The following is a 25,188-nucleotide window of genomic DNA, read 5'->3' on the forward strand; positions in this document are numbered from 1 at the left end:
CATATTTCAATTCATCCCATAACATTAATATCAATATAATTTAATTTATCCTACAACATCCCACAATGCATACTAAAGCCTTCTAAAATCGATGGCATAATTTAGAGCCATTTGCTACTGTAATCTTTCAATGTAGCAGCCAGCACATTCATGGACAATAACAAAGAGTGACGCAAACACAATAACAGTTTTCCTTCTCCCATCTGACAATGTTTAATTAGGGCTACAGAGAAGACAACATGCCTGACTAGGCTTCATTACCTGGAAAACAAGACACAACAGACTTGTGAACTGAAAGAAGACACAAGACAAAAGAGAGAGCTAAAACTGACAGCAGAGAGCACTAAAACAGACAGCAGAGAGCACTAAAACAGACAGCAGAGAGCACTAAAACAGACAGCAGAGAGCACTAAAACAGACAGCAGAGAGCACTAAAACAGACAGCAGAGAGCACTAAAACAGACAGCAGAGAGCACTAAAACTGACAGCAGAGAGCACTAAAACTGACAGCAGAGAGCACTAAAACAGACAGCAGAGAGCACTAAAACAGACAGCAGAGAGCACTAAAACAGACAGCAGAGAGCACTAAAGCAGACAGCAGAGAGCACTAAAGCAGACAGCAAAGAACGAAAACTGACAACAGAAAACTAAAACAGACAGCAGAGAAATAAAACTGACAATAGAGAGCACGAAAACTGACAACAGAGAGCACTAAAAAAGACAGCAGAGAACGAAAACTGACAATAGAGAACACTAAAACTGACAATAGAGAGCACTAAAACTGACATCAGAGAGCACTAAAACAGACAGCAGAGAACGAAAACTGACAATAGAGAACACTAAAACTGACAATAGAGAGCACTAAAACAGACAGCAGAGATCACTAAAGCAGACAGCATAGAGCACTAAAACAGACAGCAGAGAACACAAAAACTGAAAATAGAGAGCACTAAAACAAAAAGCAGAGAGCACTAAAACTGACAGCAGAGAGCACTAAAACTGACAGCAGAGAGCACTAAAACTGACAGCAGAGAGCACTAAAGCAGACAGCAGAGAGCACTAAAACAGACAGCAGAGAGCACTAAAGCAGACAGCAGAGAGCACTAAAACAGACAGCAGAGAGCACTAAAGCAGACAGCAGAGAGCACTAAAGCAGACAGCAGAGAGCACTAAAACTGACAGCAGAGACCACTAAAACTGACAGCAGAGAGCACTAAAACAGACAGCAGAGAACGAAAACTGACAATAGAGAACACTAAAACGGACAATAGAGAGCACTAAAACAAACAGCAGAGAGCACTAAAACTGACAGCAGAGAGCACTAAAGCAGACAGCAAAGAATGAAGACTGACAACAGAAACCTAAAACAGACAGCAGAGAAATAAAACTGACAATAGAGAGCACTAAAACAAACAGCAGAGAGCACTAAAACAGACAGCAGAGAGCACTAAAACTGAGAGCTGAGAGCACTAAAACTGACAGGAGAGAGCACTAAAACAGACAGCAGAGAGGACTAAAACTGACAGGAGAGAGCACTAAAACAGACAGCAGAGAGCACTAAAACAGACAGCAGAGAGCACTAAAACAGACAGCAGAGAGCACTAAAACAGACAGCAGAGAACACAAAAACTGACAATAGAGAGCACTAAAACAAACAGCAGAGAGCACTAAAACAGACAGCAGAGAGCACTAAAACAGACAGCAGAGAGCACTAAAACAGACAGCAGAGAGCACTAAAACAGACAGCAGAGAGCACTAAAACAGACAGCAGAGAGCACTAAAACTGACAGCTGAGAGCACTAAAACTGACAGGAGAGAGCACTAAAACAGACAGCAGAGAGCACTAAAACAGACAGCAGTGAGCAATAAAACAGACAGCAGAGAGCACTAAAACTGACAACATAGAGCACTAAAGCAGACAGCAAAGAACGAAAACTGACAACAGAAAACTAAAACAGACAGCAGAGAAATAAAACTGACAATAGAGAGCACTAAAACAGACAGCAGAGAAATAAAACTGACAATAGAGAGCACTAAAACAGACAGCAGAGAGCACTAAAACAGACAGCAGAGAGCACTAAAACAGACAGCAGAGAGCACTAAAACTGACAGCAGAGAGCACTAAAACTGACAGGAGAGAGCACTAAAACAGACAGCAGAGAGCACTAAAACAGACAGCAGTGAGCAATAAAACAGACAGCAGAGAGCACTAAAACTGACAACATAGAGCACTAAAGCAGACAGCAAAGAACGAAAACTGACAACAGAAAACTAAAACAGACATCAGAGAAATAAAACTGACAATAGAGAGCACTAAAACAGACAGCAGAGAACGAAAACTGACAATAGAGAACAATAAAACTGACAATAGAGAGCACTAAAACAGACAGCAGAGAGCACTAAAACAGACAGCAGAGAGCACGAAAACAGACAGCAGATAGCACTAAAACTGACATCAGAGAGCACTAAAACAGACAGCAGAGAACGAAAACTGACAATAGAGAACACTAAAACTGACAATAGAGAGCACTAAAACAGACAGCAGAGAGCACTAAAACAGACAGCAGAGAGCACTAAAACAGACAGCAGATAGCACTAAAACTGACTGCAGAGAGCACTAAAACAGACAGCAGAGAACACAAAAACTGACAGCATTAAAACAAACAGAGAGCACTGACAATAAAACTAAAACAGACAGCAGAGACAGCACAAAAACTGACACAGAGAGCACTAAAGCAGACAGCAGAGAGCACTAAAACAGACAGCAGAGAGCACTAAAGCAAACAGACAGCAGAGAGCACTAAAACTGACAGCAGAGAGCACTAAAGCACAGACAGCAGAGAGCACTAAAACTAAAAGCAGACAGCAGAGAGCACTAAAGCAGACAGCAGAGAGCACTAAAGCAGACAGCAGAGAGCACTAAAACAGAGAGACAGCAGAGACCACTAAAACTGACAGCAGAGAGCACTAAAACAGACAGCAAAGAACGAAAACTGACAACAGAAAACTAAAACAGACAGCAGAGAAATAAAACTGACAATAGAGAGCACTAAAACTGACATCAGAGAACACTAAAACAGACAGCAGAGAACGAAAACTGACAATAGAGAACACTAAAACGGACAATAGAGAGCACTAAAACAAACAGCAGAGAGCACTAAAACTGACAGCAGAGAGCACTAAAGCAGACAGCAAAGAATGAAGACTGACAACAGAAACCTAAAACAGACAGCAGAGAAATAAAACTGACAATAGAGAGCACTAAAACAAACAGCAGAGAGCACTAAAACAGACAGCAGAGAGCACTAAAACTGAGAGCTGAGAGCACTAAAACTGACAGGAGAGCACTAAAACAGACAGCAGAGAGGACTAAAACTGACAGCAGAGAGCACTAAAACAGACAGCAGAGAGCACTAAAACAGACAGCAGAGAGCACTAAAACAGACAGCAGAGAGCACTAAAACAGACAGCAGAGAGCACTAAAACAGACAGCAGAGAACACAAAAACTGAAAATAGAGAGCACTAAAACAAACAGCAGAGAGCACTAAAACAGACAGCAGAGAGCACTAAAACAGACAGCAGAGAGCACTAAAACAGACAGCAGAGAGCACTAAAACAGACAGCAGAGAGCACTAAAACAGACAGCAGAGAGCACTAAAACTGACAGCTGAGAGCACTAAAACTGACAGGAGAGAGCACTAAAACAGACAGCAGAGAGCACTAAAACAGACAGCAGTGAGCAATAAAACAGACAGCAGAGAGCACTAAAACTGACAGCATAGAGCACTAAAGCAGACAGCAAAGAACGAAAACTGACAACAGAAAACTAAAACAGACATCAGAGAAATAAAACTGACAATAGAGAGCACTAAAACAGACAGCAGAGAACGAAAACTGACAATAGAGAACACTAAAACTGACAATAGAGAGCACTAAAACAGACATCAGAGTGCACTAAAACAGATAGCAGAGTGCACTAAAACAAACAGATAGCAGAGAGCACTAAAACTGACAGCTGAGAGCACTAAAACTGACAGGAGAGAGCACTAAAACAGACAGCAGAGAGCACTAAAACTGACAGCAGTGAGCACTAAAACAGACAGCAGAGAGCACTAAAACTGACAACATAGAGCACTAAAGCAGACAGCAAAGAACGAAAACTGACAACAGAAAACTAAAACAGACATCAGAGAAATAAAACTGACAATAGAGAGCACTAAAACAGACAGCAGAGAACGAAAACTGACAATAGAGAACAATAAAACTGACAATAGAGAGCACTAAAACTGACAGCAGAGAGCACTAAAACTGACAGCAGAGAACACAAAAACTGACAATAGAGAGCACTAAAACAGACAGCAGAGAGCACTAAAACAGACAGCAGATAGCACTAAAACTGACATCAGAGAGCACTAAAACAGACAGCAGAGAGCACTAAAACAGACAGCAGAGAGCACTAAAACAGACAGCAGATAGCACTAAAACTGACTGCAGAGAGCACTAAAACAGACAGCAGAGAACACAAAAACTGACAATAGAGAGCATTAAAACAAACAGCAGAGAACACAAAAACTGACAATAGAGAGCACTAAAACAGACAGCAGAGAGCACTAAAACAGACAGCAGAGAGCACTAAAACTGACAGCAGAGAGCACTAAAGCAGACAGCAGAGAGCACTAAAACAGACAGCAGAGAGCACTAAAGCAGACAGCAGAGAGCACTAAAGCAGACAGCAGAGAGCACTAAAACTGACAGCAGAGACCACTAAAACTGACAGCAGAGAGCACTAAAACTGACAGCAGAGAGCACTAAAACTGACAGCAGAGAGCACTAAAACTGACAGCAGAGAGCACTGAAGCAGACAGCAGAGAGCACTAAAACAGACAGCAGAGAGCACTAAAGCAGACAGCAGAGAGCACTAAAACAGACAGCAGAGAGCACTAAAGCAGACAGCAGAGAGCACTAAAGCAGACAGCAGAGAGCACTAAAACTGACAGCAGAGACCACTAAAACTGACAGCAGAGAGCACTAAAACAGACAGCAAAGAACGAAAACTGACAACAGAAAACTAAAACAGACAGCAGAGAAATAAAACTGACAATAGAGAGCACTAAAACTGACATCAGAGAACACTAAAACAGACAGCAGAGAACGAAAACTGACAATAGAGAACACTAAAACGGACAATAGAGAGCACTAAAACAAACAGCAGAGAGCACTAAAACTGACAGCAGAGAGCACTAAAGCAGACAGCAAAGAATGAAGACTGACAACAGAAACCTAAAACAGACAGCAGAGAAATAAAACTGACAATAGAGAGCACTAAAACAAACAGCAGAGAGCACTAAAACAGACAGCAGAGAGCACTAAAACTGAGAGCTGAGAGCACTAAAACTGACAGGAGAGAGCACTAAAACAGACAGCAGAGAGCACTAAAACTGACAGCAGAGAGCACTAAAACAGACAGCAGAGAGCACTAAAACAGACAGCAGAGAGCACTAAAACAGACAGCAGAGAGCACTAAAACAGACAGCAGAGAGCACTAAAACAGACAGCAGAGAACACAAAAACTGAAAATAGAGAGCACTAAAACAAACAGCAGAGAGCACTAAAACAGACAGCAGAGAGCACTAAAACAGACAGCAGAGAGCACTAAAACAGACAGCAGAGAGAACTAAAACAGACAGCAGAGAGCACTAAAACAGACAGCAGAGAGCACTAAAACTGACAGCCGAGAGCACTAAAACTGACAGGAGAGAGCACTAAAACAGACAGCAGAGAGCACTAAAACAGACAGCAGTGAGCAATAAAACAGACAGCAGAGAGCACTAAAACTGACAACATAGAGCACTAAAGCAGACAGCAAAGAACGAAAACTGACAACAGAAAACTAAAACAGATATCAGAGAAATAAAACTGACAATAGAGAGCACTAAAACAGACAGCAGAGAACGAAAACTGACAATAGAGAACACTAAAACTGACAATAGAGAGCACTAAAACAGACAGCAGAGAGCACTAAAACAGACAGCAGAGAGCACTAAAACAGACAGCAGATAGCACTAAAACTGACTGCAGAGAGCACTAAAACTGACTGCAGAGAGCACTAAAACTGACAGGAGAGAGCACTAAAACAGACAGCAGAGAGCACTAAAACAGACAGCAGTGAGCAATAAAACAGACAGCAGAGAGCACTAAAACTGACAACATAGAGCACTAAAGCAGACAGCAAAGAACGAAAACTGACAACAGAAAACTAAAACAGACATCAGAGAAATAAAACTGACAATAGAGAGCACTAAAACAGACAGCAGAGAACGAAAACTGACAATAGAGAACAATAAAACTGACAATAGAGAGCACTAAAACTGACAGCAGAGAGCACTAAAACTGACAGCAGAGAACACAAAAACTGACAATAGAGAGCACTAAAACAGACAGCAGAGAGCACTAAAACAGACAGCAGATAGCACTAAAACTGACATCAGAGAGCACTAAAACAGACAGCAGAGAACGAAAACTGACAATAGAGAACACTAAAACTGACAATAGAGAGCACTAAAACAGACAGCAGAGAGCACTAAAACAGACAGCAGAGAGCACTAAAACAGACAGCAGATAGCACTAAAACTGACTGCAGAGAGCACTAAAACAGACAGCAGAGAACACAAAAACTGACAATAGAGAGCATTAAAACAAGCAGCAGAGAACACAAAAACTGACAATAGAGAGCACTAAAACAGACAGCAGAGAGCACTAAAACAGACAGCAGAGAGCACTAAAACAGACAGCAGATAGCACTAAAACTGACTGCAGAGAGCACTAAAACAGACAGCAGAGAACACAAAAACTGACAATAGAGAGCATTAAAACAAACAGCAGAGAACACAAAAACTGACAATAGAGAGCACTAAAACAGACAGCAGAGAGCACTAAAACAGACAGCAGAGAGCACTAAAACTGACAGCCGAGAGCACTAAAACTGACAGGAGAGAGCACTAAAACAGACAGCAGAGAGCACTAAAACAGACAGCAGTGAGCAATAAAACAGACAGCAGAGAGCACTAAAACTGACAACATAGAGCACTAAAGCAGACAGCAAAGAACGAAAACTGACAACAGAAAACTAAAACAGATATCAGAGAAATAAAAATGACAATAGAGAGCACTAAAACAGACAGCAGAGAACGAAAACTGACAATAGAGAACACTAAAACTGACAATAGAGAGCACTAAAACAGACAGCAGAGAGCACTAAAACAGACAGCAGAGAGCACTAAAACAGACAGCAGATAGCACTAAAACTGACTGCAGAGAGCACTAAAACTGACTGCAGAGAGCACTAAAACTGACAGGAGAGAGCACTAAAACAGACAGCAGAGAGCACTAAAACAGACAGCAGTGAGCAATAAAACAGACAGCAGAGAGCACTAAAACTGACAACATAGAGCACTAAAGCAGACAGCAAAGAACGAAAACTGACAACAGAAAACTAAAACAGACATCAGAGAAATAAAACTGACAATAGAGAGCACTAAAACAGACAGCAGAGAACTAAAACTGACAATAGAGAACAATAAAACAGAAAGTAGAGAGCACTAAAACAGACAGCAGAGAGCACTAAAACAGACAGCAGAGAGCACGAAAACAGACAGCAGATAGCACTAAAACTGACATCAGAGAGCACTAAAACAGACAGCAGAGAACGAAAACTGACAATAGAGAACACTAAAACTGACAATAGAGAGCACTAAAACAGACAGCAGAGAGCACTAAAACAGACAGCAGAGAGCACTAAAACAGACAGCAGATAGCACTAAAACTGACTGCAGAGAGCACTAAAACAGACAGCAGAGAACACAAAAACTGACAATAGAGAGCATTAAAACAAACAGCAGAGAACACAAAAACTGACAATAGAGAGCACTAAAACAGACAGCAGAGAGCACTAAAACAGACAGCAGAGAGCACTAAAACTGACAGCAGAGAGCACTAAAGCAGACAGCAGAGAGCACTAAAACTGACAGCAGAGAGCACTAAAACAGACAGCAGAGAGCACTAAAACTGACAGCAGAGAGCACTAAAACTAACAGCAGAGAGCACTAAAACTGACAGCTGAGAGCACTAAAACTGACAGGAGAGAGCACTAAAACAGACAGAAGAGAGCACTAAAACTGACAGCAGAGAGCAATAAAACTGACAGCAGAGAGCAGTAAAACTGACAGCAGAGAGCACTAAAACAGACAGCAGAGAACACAAAAACTGACAATAGAGAGCACTAAAACAGACAGCAGAGAGCACTAAAACTGACAGCTGAGAGCATTAAAACTGACAGGAGAGAGCACTAAAACAGACAGCAGAGAGCACTAAAACTGACAGCTGAGAGCACTAAAACTGACAGGAGAGAGCACTAAAACAGACAGCAGAGAGCACTAAAACAGACAGCAGTGAGCAATAAAACAGACAGCAGAGAGCACTAAAACAGACAGCAGAGAGCACTAAAACAGACAGCAGAGAACACAAAAACTGACAATAGAGAGCACTAAAACAAACTGCAGAGAGCACTAAAACAGACAGCAGAGAGCACTAAATCAGACAGCAGAGAGCACTAAATCAGACAGCAGAGAGCACTAAAACAGACAGCAGAGAGCACTAAAACAGACAGCAGAGAGCACTAAAGCAGACAGCAGAGAGCACTAAAGCAGACAGCAGAGAGCACTAAAACTGACAGCAGAGACCACTAAAACTGACAGCAGAGAGCACTAAAACAGACAGCAAAGAACGAAAACTGACAACAGAAAACTAAAACAGACAGCAGAGAAATAAAACTGACAATAGAGAGCACTAAAACTGACATCAGAGAACACTAAAACAGACAGCAGAGAACGAAAACTGACAATAGAGAACACTAAAACGGACAATAGAGAGCACTAAAACAAACAGCAGAGAGCACTAAAACTGACAGCAGAGAGCACTAAAGCAGACAGCAAAGAATGAAGACTGACAACAGAAACCTAAAACAGACAGCAGAGAAATAAAACTGACAATAGAGAGCACTAAAACAAACAGCAGAGAGCACTAAAACAGACAGCAGAGAGCACTAAAACTGAGAGCTGAGAGCACTAAAACTGACAGGAGAGAGCACTAAAACAGACAGCAGAGAGGACTAAAACTGACAGGAGAGAGCACTAAAACAGACAGCAGAGAGCACTAAAACAGACAGCAGAGAGCACTAAAACAGACAGCAGAGAGCACTAAAACAGACAGCAGAGAGCACTAAAACAGACAGCAGAGAACACAAAAACTGACAATAGAGAGCACTAAAACAAACAGCAGAGAGCACTAAAACAGACAGCAGAGAGCACTAAAACAGACAGCAGAGAGCACTAAAACAGACAGCAGAGAGAACTAAAACAGACAGCAGAGAGCACTAAAACAGACAGCAGAGAGCACTAAAACTGACAGCCGAGAGCACTAAAACTGACAGGAGAGAGCACTAAAACAGACAGCAGAGAGCACTAAAACAGACAGCAGTGAGCAATAAAACAGACAGCAGAGAGCACTAAAACTGACAACATAGAGCACTAAAGCAGACAGCAAAGAACGAAAACTGACAACAGAAAACTAAAACAGATATCAGAGAAATAAAACTGACAATAGAGAGCACTAAAACAGACAGCAGAGAACGAAAACTGACAATAGAGAACAATAAAACTGACAATAGAGAGCACTAAAACAGACAGCAGAGAGCACTAAAACAGACAGCAGAGAGCACGAAAACAGACAGCAGATAGCACTAAAACTGACATCAGAGAGCACTAAAACAGACAGCAGAGAACGAAAACTGACAATAGAGAACACTAAAACTGACAATAGAGAGCACTAAAACAGACAGCAGAGAGCACTAAAACAGACAGCAGAGAGCACTAAAACAGACAGCAGATAGCACTAAAACTGACTGCAGAGAGCACTAAAACAGACAGCAGAGAACACAAAAACTGACAATAGAGAGCATTAAAACAAACAGCAGAGAACACAAAAACTGACAATAGAGAGCACTAAAACAGACAGCAGAGAGCACTAAAACAGACAGCAGAGAGCACTAAAACTGACAGCAGAGAGCACTAAAACAGACAGCAGAGAGCACTAAAACTGACAGCAGAGAGCACTAAAACAGACAGCAGAGAGCACTAAAACTGACAGCAGAGAGCACTAAAACTGACAGCAGAGAGCACTAAAACTGACAGCTGAGAGCACTAAAACTGACAGGAGAGAGCACTAAAACAGACAGAAGAGAGCACTAAAACTGACAGCAGAGAGCAATAAAACTGACAGCAGAGAGCAGTAAAACTGACAGCAGAGAGCACTAAAACAGACAGCAGAGAACACAAAAACTGACAATAGAGAGCACTAAAACAGACAGCAGAGAGCACTGAAACTGACAGCTGAGAGCACTAAAACTGACAGGAGAGAGCACTAAAACAGACAGCAGAGAGCACTAAAACTGACAGCTGAGAGCACTAAAACTGACAGGAGAGAGCACTAAAACAGACAGCAGAGAGCACTAAAACAGACAGCAGTGAGCAATAAAACAGACAGCAGAGAGCACTAAAACAGACAGCAGAGAGCACTAAAACAGACAGCAGAGAACACAAAAACTGACAATAGAGAGCACTAAAACAAACTGCAGAGAGCACTAAAACAGACAGCAGAGAGCACTAAATCAGACAGCAGAGAGCACTAAATCAGACAGCAGAGAGCACTAAAACAGACAGCAGAGAGCACTAAAACTGACAGCAGAGAGCACTAAAGCAGACAGCAAAGAACGAAAACTGACAACAGAAAACTAAAACAGACAGCAGAGAAATAAAACTGACAATAGAGAGCACTAAAACTGACATCAGAGAACACTAAAACAGACAGCAGAGAACGAAAACTGACAATAGAGAACACTAAAACGGACAATAGAGAGCACTAAAACAAACAGCAGAGAGCACTAAAACTGACAGCAGAGAGCACTAAAGCAGACAGCAAAGAACGAAGACTGACAACAGAAAACTAAAACAGACAGCAGAGAAATAAAACTGACAATAGAGAGCACTAAAACAAACAGCAGAGAGCACTAAAACAGACAGCAGAGAGCACTAAAACAGACAGCAGAGAGCACTAAAACAGACAGCAGAGAACGAAAACTGACAATAGAGAACACTAAAACTGACAATAGAGAGCACTAAAACAGACAGCAGAGAGCACTAAAACAGACAGCAGAGAGCACTAAAACAGACAGCAGAGAGCACTAAAACAGACAGCAGATAGCACTAAAACTGACTGCAGAGAGCACTAAAACAGACAGCAGAGAACACAAAAACTGACAATAGAGAGCATTAAAACAAACAGCAGAGAACACAAAAACTGACAATAGAGAGCACTAAAACAGACAGCAGAGAGCACTAAAACAGACAGCAGAGAGCACTAAAACTGACAGCAGAGAGCACTAAAGCAGACAGCAGAGAGCACTAAAACTGACAGCAGAGAGCACTAAAACAGACAGCAGAGAGCACTAAAACTGACAGGAGAGAGCACTAAAACAGACAGAAGAGAGCACTAAAACTGACAGCAGAGAGCAATAAAACTGACAGCAGAGAGCAGTAAAACTGACAGCAGAGAGCACTAAAACAGACAGCGGAGAACACAAAAACTGACAATAGAGAGCACTAAAACAGACAGCAGAGAGCACTAAAACTGACAGCTGAGAGCACTAAAACTGACAGGAGAGAGCACTAAAACAGACAGCAGAGAGCACTAAAACTGACAGCTGAGAGCACTAAAACTGACAGGAGAGAGCACTAAAACAGACAGCAGAGAGCACTAAAACAGACAGCAGTGAGCAATAAAACAGACAGCAGAGAGCACTAAAACAGACAGCAGAGAGCACTAAAACAGACAGCAGAGAACACAAAAACTGACAATAGAGAGCACTAAAACAAACAGCAGAGAGCACTAAAACAGACAGCAGAGAGCACTAAAGCAGACAGCAAAGAACGAAGATTGACAACAGAAAACTAAAACAGACAGCAGAGAAATAAAACTGACAATAGAGAGCACTAAAACTGACATCAGAGAACACTAAAACAGACAGCAGAGAACGAAAACTGACAATAGAGAGCACTAAAACAAACAGCAGAGAGCACTAAAACTGACAGCAGAGAGCACTAAAGCAGACAGCAGAGAGCACTAAAACAGACAGCAAAGAATGAAGATTGACAACAGAAAACTAAAACAGACAGCAGAGAAATAAAACTGACAATAGAAAGCACTAAAACAGACAGCAGAGAACACTAAAACAGACAGCAGAGAGCACTAAAACAGACAGCAGAGAGCACTAAAACAGACAGCAGAGAGCACTAAAACAGACAGCAGAGAGCACTAAAACAGACAGCAGAGAGCACTAAAACAGACAGCAGAGAGCACTAAAACAGACAGCAGAGAGCACTAAAACGGACAGCAGAGAGCACTAAAACAGACAGCAGAGAGCACTAAAACTGACAGCAGAGAGCACTAAAGCAGACAGCAAAGAACAAAAACTGACAACAGAAAACTAAAACAGACAGCAGAGAAATAAAACTGACAATAGAGAGCACTAAAACAAACAGTAGAGAGCACTAAAACTGACAGCTGAGAGCACTAAAACTGACAGGAGAGAGCACTAAAACAGACAGCAGAGAGCACTAAAACTGACAGCTGAGAGCACTAAAACTGACAGGAGAGAGCACTAAAACAGACAGCAGAGAGCACTAAAACAGACAGCAGAGAGCACTAAAACAGACAGCAGAGAGCACTAAAACTGACAGCAGAGAGCACTAAAGCAGACAGCAAAGAACGAAAACTGACAACAGAAAACTAAAACAGACAGCAGAGAAATAAAACTGACAATAGAGAGCACTAAAACAAACAGCAGAGAGCACTAAAACTGACAGCTGAGAGCACTAAAACTGACAGGAGAGAGCACTAAAACAGACAGCAGAGAGCACTAAAACTGACAGCTGAGAGCACTAAAACTGACAGGAGAGAGCACTAAAACAGACAGCAGAGAGCACTAAAACAGACAGCAGTGAGCAATAAAACAGACAGCAGAGAGCACTAAAACAGACAGCAGAGAGCACTAAAACAGACAGCAGAGAGCACTAAAACAGACAGCAGAGAGCACTAAAACAGACAGCAGAGAGCACTAAAGCAGACAGCAAAGAACGAAAACTGACAACAGAAAACTAAAACAGACAGCAGAGAAATAAAACTGACAATAGAGAGCACTAAAACAGACAGCAGAGAAATAAAACTGACAATAGAGAGCACTAAAACAGACAATAGAGAGCACTAAAACAGACAGCAGAGAGCACTAAAACTGACAGCAGAGAGCACTAAAACTAACAGCAGAGAGCACTAAAACTGACAGCTGAGAGCACTAAAACTGACAGCAGAGAGCAGTAAAACTGACAGCAGAGAGCACTAAAACAGACAGCAGAGAACACAAAAACTGACAAAAGAGAGCACTAAAACAGACAGCAGAGAGCACTAAAACTGACAGCTGAGAGCACTAAAACTGACAGGAGAGAGCACTAAAACAGACAGCAGAGAGCACTAAAACTGACAGCTGAGAGCACTAAAGCAGACAGCAAAGAACGAAAACTGACAACAGAAAACTAAAACAGACAGCAGAGAAATAAAACTGACAATAGAGAGCACGAAAACTGACAACAGAGAGCACTAAAACAGACAGCAGAGAACGAAAACTGACAATAGAGAACACTAAAACTGACAATAGAGAGCACTAAAACAGACAGCAGAGATCACTAAAGCAGACAGCATAGAGCACTAAAACAGACAGCAGAGAACACAAAAACTGAAAATAGAGAGCACTAAAACAAAAAGCAGAGAGCACTAAAACTGACAGCAGAGAGCACTAAAACTGACAGCAGAGAGCACTAAAGCAGACAGCAGAGAGCACTAAAACAGACAGCAGAGAGCACTAAAACTGACATCAGAGAGCACTAAAACGGACTGTAGAAAGCACTAACACAGACAGCAGAGAGCACTAACACAGACAGCAGACAGCACTAAAACAGACATGCTTGAGCTTTAGCTCAGCGGGCTAACTCAGCCTTGTGGTATTCACCACTTGGTGCACACATCCTGGGTTCAACCCTAGTTGGTGACATGTGTATATTTCAAACTAGGACTGGGTCATTTAGCTCAGTGGGCTAATGCAGTCTTGGGCCCTCAGAGGTCAAATGGGAGCCTTACCGTGAGCTCTAGCAGGTCGTTGAGGAGGTCGTTGCGTTTGCTCTGAAGGAATCCCGTGCAGGAGCTGCCCGCCTGGGCTATTCTTATCCTGGCCAGTCTGGCTTTCTGTGTGGGGAGAGGTTAACGTGTCAGAACCAGACAAGGATGAGAAATGTCTTATCATCTAATGGTGAGAATGTGCAGCCTCATCACCCCTTCCCTGGATGATGTAAAATGATGACTCGTATTATTATGGCTTGAAAGGGTTTAGAGTTTCCTATGGTTCGATGTTCACTATTATGATCTATTTCATGTTAGTGCAATTTCTGTTTTAGTAGGATACTGAGGCACTTCCAATGGATCCTTGGTGGGGAATAACTATACACCAAAAAAGAAAATCAGAAGCTAATTGTAGATGGAAATTAAAAATAAGCAATTAAAACTTGCTGCCAATCAGTGTAAAAACATTGAAATGGTGATAAAGATGATGAAGAGCATGATGAAGGACATTATGGTAGGTGAGTTTTGAGTCTGTCAATCCATGCAGGACTTCCAAAGTTCTCTCTTGTTCTAAATCCTAGAGATCTTTCCTTGATCTTGGTGTGTCTGTGACTTATGAAACGGCTATACAGTATGGTAAATGGGGGTGATTAATCTCTTTTTCAGTCCTGTTCATATCACAATGAATCAAGCTATCCTTCAGCCCCAGTCTCCCTTGTAGCTAAAGCAGCAGGTTTTCCTCTCATAGTCTCTTTATGTATTGTCGTTTATGTATTGTCATTCTCCATCTCTATGACGGAATCATAAGTCAAGTTATTGGTTAATTTAAAAGTACATCGAGATCACAGAGGACATCTGACAGAGAGAAAAAAAAAGGTGAGATTCAAGTGACTACCTATGGAAAGTATTCAGACCCCTTGACCTTTTCCACATTTTGTTAAGTTACAGCCTTATTCTAAAATGGATTTTTAAAATTAAGCTCAGGTGCGTCCTGTTTCCATTGATCATCCTTGAGCTGGCCTCCTGGCCAAACTGAGCAATCGGAGGAGAAGGGCCTTGGTCAGGGAGGTGACAGAGCTCTAGAGTTCCTGTGTGGAGATGGGAGAACTTTCCAGAAGGACAACCATCTCTGCAGCACTCCACCAATCAGGCCTTTATGGTAGAGCGGCCAGTCGGAAGCCCCTCCTCAGTAAAAGCCTGCTTGGAGTTTGCCAAAAGGCACCTAAAGACTCTCAGACCATGAGAAACAAGATTCTCTGGTCTGAATGCAAAGTGTCACATCTCTACGGTAAAGCATGGAGGTGGCAGCATCATGCTATGGGGATGTTTTTATCAGTGGCAGGGACTTGGAGACTAGTCAGGATCGGGGCAAAGATGAACGGAGCAAAGTACAGAGAGTTCCTTGATGAAAACCTGCTCCAGAGAGCTCATGACTTCAGACTGGGGTTAAGGTTCAACCTTCCAACAGGACAACAACCCTAAGCACACAGCAAAGCCAACGCAGGAGTGGCTTCGGGGCAAGTCTCTGAATGTCCTTGAGTGGCCCAGCCAAGAGCACGGACTTGAACCTGATCGAACATCTTTGAAGAGACATGAAAATAGTTGTACAGCGACGCTCCCCATCCAACCTTACAGAGCTTGAGAGGATCTGCAGAGAAGAATGGGAGAAACTCCCCAAATACAGATGTGCCAAGCTTGTAGCATCATTCCCAAGAAGACTCGAGGCTGCAATCGCTGCCAAAGGTGATTCATAGTACTGAGTAAAAGGTCTGAATACTTATGTAAATTTGATATCTGTTTTTTAAATATATAAATTAGCAAAACAATCTAAATCCTGTTTTGATTTGTGATGATGGGGTATTGTGTGTAGATTGATGAGGAAGAAAAACTATTTAATCAAGTTTAGAGTAAGGCTGTAACATAACAAAATGTGCAAAAAGTCAATGGGTCTGACTACTTTCAAACGGCACTGTAACAGTCTAATGTGCTTTTCAATCGTTCAAGGTGAGTGTCATTTCTTTTACAATGATCCAGGCAAACGCTTTAGAAATCCGAAAAAGAGTTGGAGCATCACTTCTCCCAGAAGACTCCTGTGATGTAATGAAACCCATTTGCTGGTTTGGTGATTCAACCTGTGAGACAACCTGTGCTGTCCTTGGGGATTACAGAGCGTGTGGATATGTGTGACTGTGCCAGAACCTGTAGCCTGGTCCCAGATATGTTTGTACTATCTTGCCAACGCCTATGTCATTGACAAGACAGCAAAAACAGATCCGGGAACAGGCCAGCACTTCTATGCTGCTGCTTTCTCTGGCCCTCACCAGTGGGATATATAGGACATGTCACTTAAGTGAGCAGGCTGCCTGTCTCATGTCATTCGCTTTACTCAAATAAGTTGATGAAAGGCTTCATTTGATGTAGGAAAAACTGAAATGAATAAATGAAAAACTGGAGCAGTATCTAACTGAAAGGAGGCATTGGAAATATGGGTGATGTGTACTGAGACACACTGTCTCTCTCTGGCCCTGATGGCACACTGTCTCTCTCTGGCCCTGACAGCACACTGTCTCTCTCTGGCCCTGACAGCACACTGTCTCTCTCTGGCCCTGACGGCACACTGTCTCTCTCTGGCCCTGACGGCACACTGTCTCTCTCTGGCCCTGATGGCACACTGTCTCTCTCTGGCCCTGACGGCACACTGTCTCTCTCTGGCCCTGATGGCACACTGTCTCTCTCTGGCCCTGACGGCACACTGTCTCTCTCTGGCCCTGATGACACACTGTCTCTCTGGCCCTGACGACACACTGTCTCTCTGGCCCTGATGGCACACTGTCTCTCTCTGGCCCTGACGGCACACTGTCTCTCTCTGGCCCTGACGGCACACTGTCTCTCTCTGGCCCTGACGGCACACTGTCTCTCTGGCCCTGATGGCACACTGTCTCTCTCTGGCCCTGATGGCACACTGTCTCTCTCTGGCCCTGACGGCACACTGTCTCTCTCTCTGCCCTGACGGCACACCGTCTCTCTCTGGCCCTGACGGCACACGGTCTCTCTCTGGCCCTGACGGCACAAGGTCTCTCTCTGGCCCTGACGGCACACTGTCTCTCTCTGGCCCTGACGACACACTGTCTCTCTCTGGCCCTGACGGCACACTGTCTCTCTGGCCCTGACAGCACACTGTCTCTCTCTGGCCCTGACGACACACTGTCTCTCTCTGGCCTTGACGGCACACTGTCTCTCTCTGGCCCTGACGGCACACTGTCTCTCTCTTGCCCTGACGGCACACTGTCACTCTCTGGCCCTGACGACACACTGTCACTCTCTGGCCCTGACGACACACTGTCTCTCTCTGGCCCTGACGACACACTGTCTCTCTCTGGCCCTGACGACACACTGTCTCTCTCTGGCCCTGACGGCACACTGTCTCTCTCTGGCCTTGACGGCACACTGTCTCTCTCTAGCCTTGACGGCACACTGTCTCTCTGGCCTTGACGGCACACTGTCTCTCTCTGGCCCTGACGACACACTGTCTCTCTCTGGCCCTGACGGCACACTGTCTCTCTGGCCTTGACGGCACACTGTCTCTCTCTGGCCCTGACGACACACTGTCTCTCTCTGGCCCTGACGGCACACTGTCTCTCTGGCCTTGACGGCACACTGTCTCTCTGGCCTTGACGGCACACTGTCTCTCTCTGGCCCTGACTGCTCACTGTCTCTCTCTGGCCCTGACGGCACACTGTCTCTCTGGCCCTGACGGCACACTGTCTCTCTCTGGCCCTGACGGCACACTGTCTCTCTCTTGCCCTGACGGCACACTGTCTCTCTCTGGCCTTGACGGCACACTGTCTCTCTGGCCTTGACGGCACACTGTCTCTCTGGCCTTGACGACAGACTGTCTCTCTGGCCTTGACGGCACACTGTCTCTCTCTGGCCCTGACGGCACACGGCCTCTCTCTGGCCCTGACGGCACATGGTCTCTCTCTGGCCCTGACGGCACACTGTCTCTCTCTGGCCCTGACGACACACTGTCTCTCTCTGGCCCTGACGGCACACTGTCTCTCTGGCCCTGACGGCACACTGTCTCTCTCTGGCCCTGACGACACACTGTCTCTCTCTGGCCTTGACGGCACACTGTCTCTCTCTGGCCCTGACGGCACACTGTCTCTCTCTTGCCCTGACGGCACACTGTCACTCTCTGGCCCTGACGACACACTGTCACTCTCTGGCCCTGACGACACACTGTCTCTCTCTGGCCCTGACGACACACTGTCTCTCTCTGGCCCTGACGGCACACTGTCTCTCTCTGGCCTTGACGGCACACTGTCTCTCTCTAGCCTTGACGGCACACTGTCTCTCTGGCCTTGACGGCACACTGTCTCTCTCTGGCCCTGACGGCACACTGTCTCTCTGGCCTTGACGGCACACTGTCTCTCTGGCCTTGACGGCACACTGTCTCTCTCTGGCCCTGACTGCAAACTGTCTCTCTCTGGCCCTGACGGCACACTGTCTCTCTGGCCCTGACGGCACACTGTCTCTCTCTGGCCCTGACGGCACACTGTCTCTCTCTTGCCCTGACGGCACACTGTCTCTCTCTGGCCTTGACGGCACACTGTCTCTCTGGCCTTGACGGCACACTGTCTCTCTGGCCTTGACGGCACACTGTCTCTCTGGCCTTGACGGCAGACTGTCTCTCTGTCCTTGACGGCACACTGTCTCTCTGGCCCTGACGGCACACTGTCTCTCTGGCCTTGACGGCACACTGTCTCTCTCTGGCCCTGACGACACACTGTCTCTCTCTGGCCCTGACGGCACACTGTCTCTCTGGCCTTGACGGCACACTGTCTCTCTGGCCTTGACGGCACACTGTCTCTCTCTGGCCCTGACTGCACACTGTCTCTCTCTGGCCCTGACGGCACACTGTCTCTCTGGCCCTGACGGCACACTGTCTCTCTCTGGCCCTGACGGCACACTGTCTCTCTCTTGCCCTGACGGCACACTGTCTCTCTCTGGCCTTGACGGCACACTGTCTCTCTGGCCTTGACGGCACACTGTCTCTCTGGCCTTGACGACAGACTGTCTCTCTGGCCTTGACGGCACACTGTCTCTCTCTGGCCCTGACGGCACACGGTCTCTCTCTGGCCCTGACGGCACATGGTCTCTCTCTGGCCCTGACGGCACACTGTCTCTCTCTGGCCCTGACGACACACTGTCTCTCTCTGGCCCTGACGGCACACTGTCTCTCTGGCCCTGACAGCACACTGTCTCTCTCTGGCCCTGACGACACACTGTCTCTCTCTGGCCTTGACGGCACACTGTCTCTCTCTGGCCCTGACGGCACACTGTCTCTCTCTTGCCCTGACGGCACACTGTCACTCTCTGGCCCTGACGACACACTGTCACTCTCTGGCCCTGACGACACACTGTCTCTCTCTGGCCCTGACGACACACTGTCTCTCTCTGGCCCTGACGGCACACTGTCTCTCTCTGGCCTTGACGGCACACTGTTTCTCTCTAGCCTTGACGGCACACTGTCTCTCTGGCCTTGACGGCACACTGTCTCTCTCTGGCCCTGACGACACACTGTCTCTCTCTGGCCCTGACGGCACACTGTCTCTCTGGCCTTGACGGCACACTGTCTCTCTGGCCTTGACGGCACACTGTCTCTCTCTGGCCCTGACTGCACACTGTCTCTCTCTGGCCCTGACGGCACACTGTCTCTCTGGCCCTGACGGCACACTGTCTCTCTCTGGCCCTGACGGCACACTGTCTCTCTCTTGCCCTGACGGCACACTGTCTCTCTCTGGCCTTGACGGCACACTGTCTCTCTGGCCTTGACGGCACACTGTCTCTCTGGCCTTGACGGCACACTGTCTCTCTGGCCTTGACGGCAGACTGTCTCTCTGGCCTTGACGGCACACTGTCTCTCTGGCCTTGACGGCACACTGTCTCTCTCTGGCCCTGACGACACACTGTCTCTCTCTGGCCTTGACGGCACACTGTCTCTCTGGCCTTGACGGCACACTGTCTCTCTGGCCTTGACGGCAGACTGTCTCTCTGGCCTTGACGGCACACTGTCTCTCTCTGGCCCTGACGACACACTGTCTCTCTCTGGCCCTGACGACACACTGTCTCTCTCTGGCCCTGACGGCACACTGTCTCTCTGGCCTTGACGGCACATTGTCTCTCTCTGGCCCTGACGGCACACTGTCTCTCTGGCCTTGACGGCACACTGTCTCTCTGGCCTTGACGGCACACTGTCTCTCTGGCCTTGACGGCACACTGTCTCTCTGGCCTTGACGGCACACTGTCTCTCTGGCCTTGACAACACACTCTCTCTGGCCCTGGTGGCACACTGTCTCTCTCTGTATGGCACCACTTAACTTTGCCGTGCCATTAACACCGTGACCCCAGCCCAGTCAGAACCTGCTGTGCTGTGGGTGAGAGCCCTCCCTATTGCTCTAGCAACTAGATTTGTGTTCCACTAAAATAAAACCTTTGCTGCCATGACTCTGGGCTTCAGTAGCATTTCACCAGTGAATAAGACGCGCCACAAAGTTCTACTTGTCCTCGTTGTGTGGCTGGTCAAGCTAGTGGCGTCCCTCAGTTAGAGTAAATGGGATGGTGCGTTAGGGGAGCCCGCCACACAGGGTTGATGCGTAACAATACCAATCTTCGTACCCTTCTTACATATTATTGCACTTTACTTAACTATGAAAATAGAATAACTATCTGCCTGTCTGCTAGATGAAGTTAAAGGTCTGTACTAGGACGAGGAAGACAGGATAGGATACATGAGAAGTCTGTTTTTTTACAGTGTTGGCCCCAGACGGCCAGCTAATTGTACTGGGAGCCTGGAGCAGCCAGCCCGCTATTAAATCGGGGACGAAGACTGATGAGGGGGAGAGAGGGAGAGGTGAAGACAGCTAATTTGAGAGACACCCACTCTGGCTCGCCAGCGCACGTGGACCAACCCACCGGGCACAGATGTCAGTTCAACATCTATTCCACGTTGGTTCAATGAAATTTCATAGGAATGAAATGGAAACAACATTGATTCAACCAGTGTGTGCCCAGTTTGAAGGTGCATGTGGTGCACATTTCAGGAGCCTGGCACAAGAGAGTAATAACTGTTAGCAGGTACGGGGCAGGAGGTAGGGGGTAGGGGTCGTCAGGGACAGTCTTGAGAGACTGATTAGCACCGTGTCTATGACGTTTCCACTGCAGTGTTAGAAGATAAAATGACAATGCTACTCACTGTAGAAACCATAGGAAAGCACACACCAGTTATTTGCCTTAACATTTGACCTCAGTAGTGTAACCACAGGAATGTGACCTCAGGAGTGTAACCTGGGGAGTGTAACCTGGGGAGTGTAACCTGGGGAGTGTAACCTGGGGAGTGTAACCTGAGGAGTGTAACCTGGAGAGTGTGACCTGGGGAGTGTAACCTGAGGAGTGTGACCTGGAGAGTGTGACCTGGGGAGTGTGACCTGAGGAGTGTAACCTGGGGAGTGTAACCTGAGGAGTGTAACCTGGGGAGTGTGACCTGGGGAGTGTAACCTGGGGAGTGTAACCTGGGGAGTGTAACCTGAGGAGTGTAACCTGGACAGTGGAGTGTAACCTAACCTGGGGAGTGTGACTTGGGGAGTGTAACCTGGGGAGTGTAACCTGGGGAGTGTAACCTGAGGAGTGTAACCTGAGGAGTGTGACCTGGGGAGTGTAACCTGAGGAGTGTAACCTGAGGAGTGTAACCTGGGGAGTGTAACCTGGGGAGTGTGACCTGAGGAGTGTAACCTGGAGAGTGTAACCTGGAGAGTGTAACCTGGAGAGTGTAACCTGAGGAGTGTAACCTGGGGAGTGTAACCTGAGGAGTGTAACCAGGGGAGTGTAACCTGGGGAGTGTGACCTGAGGAGTGTGACCTGAGGAGTGTAACCTGGAGAGTGTAACCTGGAGAGTGTAACCTGAGGAGTGTAACCTGGGGAGTGTGACTTGAGGAGTGTAACCTGGGGAGTGTAACCTGGGGAGTGTAACCTGAGGAGTGTAACCTGAGGAGTGTAACCTGAGGAGTGTGACCTGGGGAGTGTAACCTGAGGAGTGTAACCTGAGGAGTGTAACCTGGGGAGTGTGACCTGAGGAGTGTAACCTGGAGAGTGTAACCTGGAGAGTGTAACCTGAGGAGTGTGACCTGGAGAGTGTGACCTGGGGAGTGTGACCTGAGGAGTGTAACCTGGGGAGTGTAACCTGAGGAGTGTAACCTGGGGAGTGTGACCTGGGGAGTGTAACCTGGGGAGTGTAACCTGGGGAGTGTGACCTGGGGAGTGTAACCTGGGGAGTGTAACCTGAGGAGTGTAACCTGGAGAGTGTGACCTGGGGAGTGTAACCTGGGGAGTGTAACCTGGAGAGTGTAACCTGGGGAGTGTAACCTGGAGAGTGTGACCTGGGGAGTGTAACCTGGGGAGTGTAACCTGGAGAGTGTAACCTGGGGAGTGTAACCTGGAGAGTGTGACCTGGGGAGTGTAACCTGGGGAGTGTAACCTGGGGAGTGTGACCTGAGGAGTGTAACCTGGAGAGTGTAACCTGTAACCTGGAGAGTGTAACCTGGGGAGTGTAACCTGGGGAGTGTAACCTGGGGAGTGTAACCTGGGAGTGTAACCTGGAGAGTGTAACCTGGGGAGTGTAACCTGGAGAGTGTAACCTGGAGAGTGTAACCTGGGGAGTGTAACCTGGGAGTGTGACCTGGGGAGTGTAACCTGGAGAGTGTAACCTGGAGAGTGTAACCTGGGGAGTGTAACCTGGAGAGTGTAACCTGGGGAGTGTAACCTGGGGAGTGTAACCTGGAGAGTGTAACCTGGAGAGTGTAACCTGGAGAGTGTAACCTGGGGAGTGTAACCTGGAGAGTGTAACCTGGGGAGTGTAACCTGGGGAGTGTAACCTGGGGAGTGTGACCTGAGGAGTGTAACCTGGAGAGTGTAACCTGGAGAGTGTAACCTGAGGAGTGTAACCTGAGGAGTGTAACCTGGGGAGTGTAACCTGGGGAGTGTAACCTGGGGAGTGTAACCTGGGGAGTGTAACCTGAGGAGTGTGACCTGGAGAGTGTGACCTGGGGAGTGTGACCTGGAGAGTGTAACCTGAGGAGTGTAACCTGAGGAGTGTAACCTGGGGAGTGTGACCTGAGGAGTGTAACCTGGAGAGTGTAACCTGGAGAGTGTAACCTGAGGAGTGTGACCTGGAGAGTGTGACCTGGGGAGTGTGACCTGAGGAGTGTAACCTGGGGAGTGTAACCTGGGGAGTGTAACCTGGGGAGTGTAACCTGGGGAGTGTAACCTGGGAGTGTGACCTGAGGAGTGTAACCTGGGGAGTGTAACCTGGAGAGTGTAACCTGAGGAGTGTGACCTGGAGAGTGTGACCTGGGGAGTGTGACCTGAGGAGTGTGTAACCTGGGGAGTGTAACCTGGGGAGTGTAACCTGGAGTGTAACCTGAGAGAGTGTAACCTGAGTGTAACCTGGGGAGGAGTGTGTAACCTGGGGAGTGTAACCTGAGGAGTGTAACCTGTAACCTGAGGAGTGTGACCTGGGAGTGTAACCTGGGGAGTGTGACCTGTAACCTGGGAGTGTAACCTGAGGAGTGTGAGTGTGACCTGGGGAGTGTGACCTGGGGAGTGTAACCTGGGGAGTGTAACCTGGGGAGTGTAACCTGAGGAGTGTGACCTGGGGAGTGTAACCTGTAACCTGGGGGAGTGTAACCTGGGGAGTGTAACCTGGGAGTGTAACCTGGGGAGTGTAACCTGGGGAGTGTAACCTGTAACCTGGGAGTGTGACCTGAGGAGTGTAACCTGGGGAGTGTAACCTCGGGAGTGTAACCTCAGGAGTGTAACCTCAGGAGTGTGACCTGAGGAGTGTAGCCCAAGGAGTGTAACCACAGGAGTGTGACCTGTTGAGTGTAACCTGTTAAGTGTAACCTCAGAAGTGTGACCCTGACCCAAGGAGTGTAACCTGTAACCACAGGAGTGTGACCTGAGGAGTGTGACCTGGGAGTGTAACCTGGGGAGTGTAACCTGGGGAGTGTAACCTGAGGAGTGTAACCTGAGGAGTGTGACCTGAGGAGTGTGACCTGAGGAGTGTGACCTGAGGAGTGTAACCTGGGGAGTGTAACCTCAGGAGTGTAACCTGAGGAGTGTAGCCCAAGGAGTGTAACCACAGGTGTGTGACCTGTTGAGTGTAACCTGTTAAGTGTAACCTCAGAAGTGTGACCTCAGAAGTGTGACCCAAGGAGTGTAACCTGTTGAGTGTAACCACAGGAATGTGACCTCAGGAGTGTAACCTGGGGAGTGTAACATGGGGAGTGTAACCTGAGGAGTGTAACCTGGGGAGTGTAACCTCGGGAGTGTAACCTGTTGAGTGTGACCTGTTAATTTGAACCTGTTAAGTGTAACCTCAGAAGTGTGACCCCAGAAGTGTAACCTGTTGAGTGTAACCTCAGGAGTGTATCCTCAGGAGTGTAACCTGTTGATTGTATTCTCAGGAGTGTAACCTGAGGAGTGTAACCTGGGTTGTGTAACCTGGGGAGTGTAACCTGAGGAGTGTAACCTGGGTTGTGTAACCTGGGGAGTGTAACCTGAGGAGTGTAACCTGAGTAATGTGACCTGAGGAGTGTGACCTGAGGAGTGTAACCTGAGTAGTGTGACCTGAGGAGTGTGACCTGAGGAGTGTGACCTGGAGAGTGTGACCTGGGGAGTGTGACCTGAGGAGTGTAACCTGGGGAGTGTAACCTGGGGAGTGTAACCTGGGGAGTGTAACCTGGGGAGTGTGACCTGAGGAGTGTGACCTGGGGAGTGTGACCTGAGGAGTGTAACCTGGAGAGTGTAACCTGGAGAGTGTAACCTGAGGAGTGTGACCTGGAGAGTGTGAC

The 25,188-nt window shown here is 46.8% G+C and overlaps 1 protein-coding gene across 2 annotated transcripts in view; it reads right to left on the bottom strand.

Moving 5' to 3' along the window:
- The window catches only part of LOC135540314 (potassium voltage-gated channel subfamily D member 3-like), a 172,868-nt gene that overhangs the window by 6,178 nt on the left and 141,502 nt on the right, over positions 1-25,188 (bottom strand). For both annotated transcript variants that reach the window (XM_064966901.1, XM_064966900.1), the window contains exon 4: positions 14,303-14,407. In XM_064966901.1, coding sequence (XP_064822973.1) covers positions 14,303-14,407 — 105 coding nt within the window. The remainder of the gene's footprint in view (positions 1-14,302; positions 14,408-25,188) is intronic.

This window comes from Oncorhynchus masou, chromosome 5 (genome assembly GCF_036934945.1).
Source record: "Oncorhynchus masou masou isolate Uvic2021 chromosome 5, UVic_Omas_1.1, whole genome shotgun sequence".
Classification (NCBI taxonomy): Eukaryota; Metazoa; Chordata; class Actinopteri; order Salmoniformes; family Salmonidae; genus Oncorhynchus; species Oncorhynchus masou.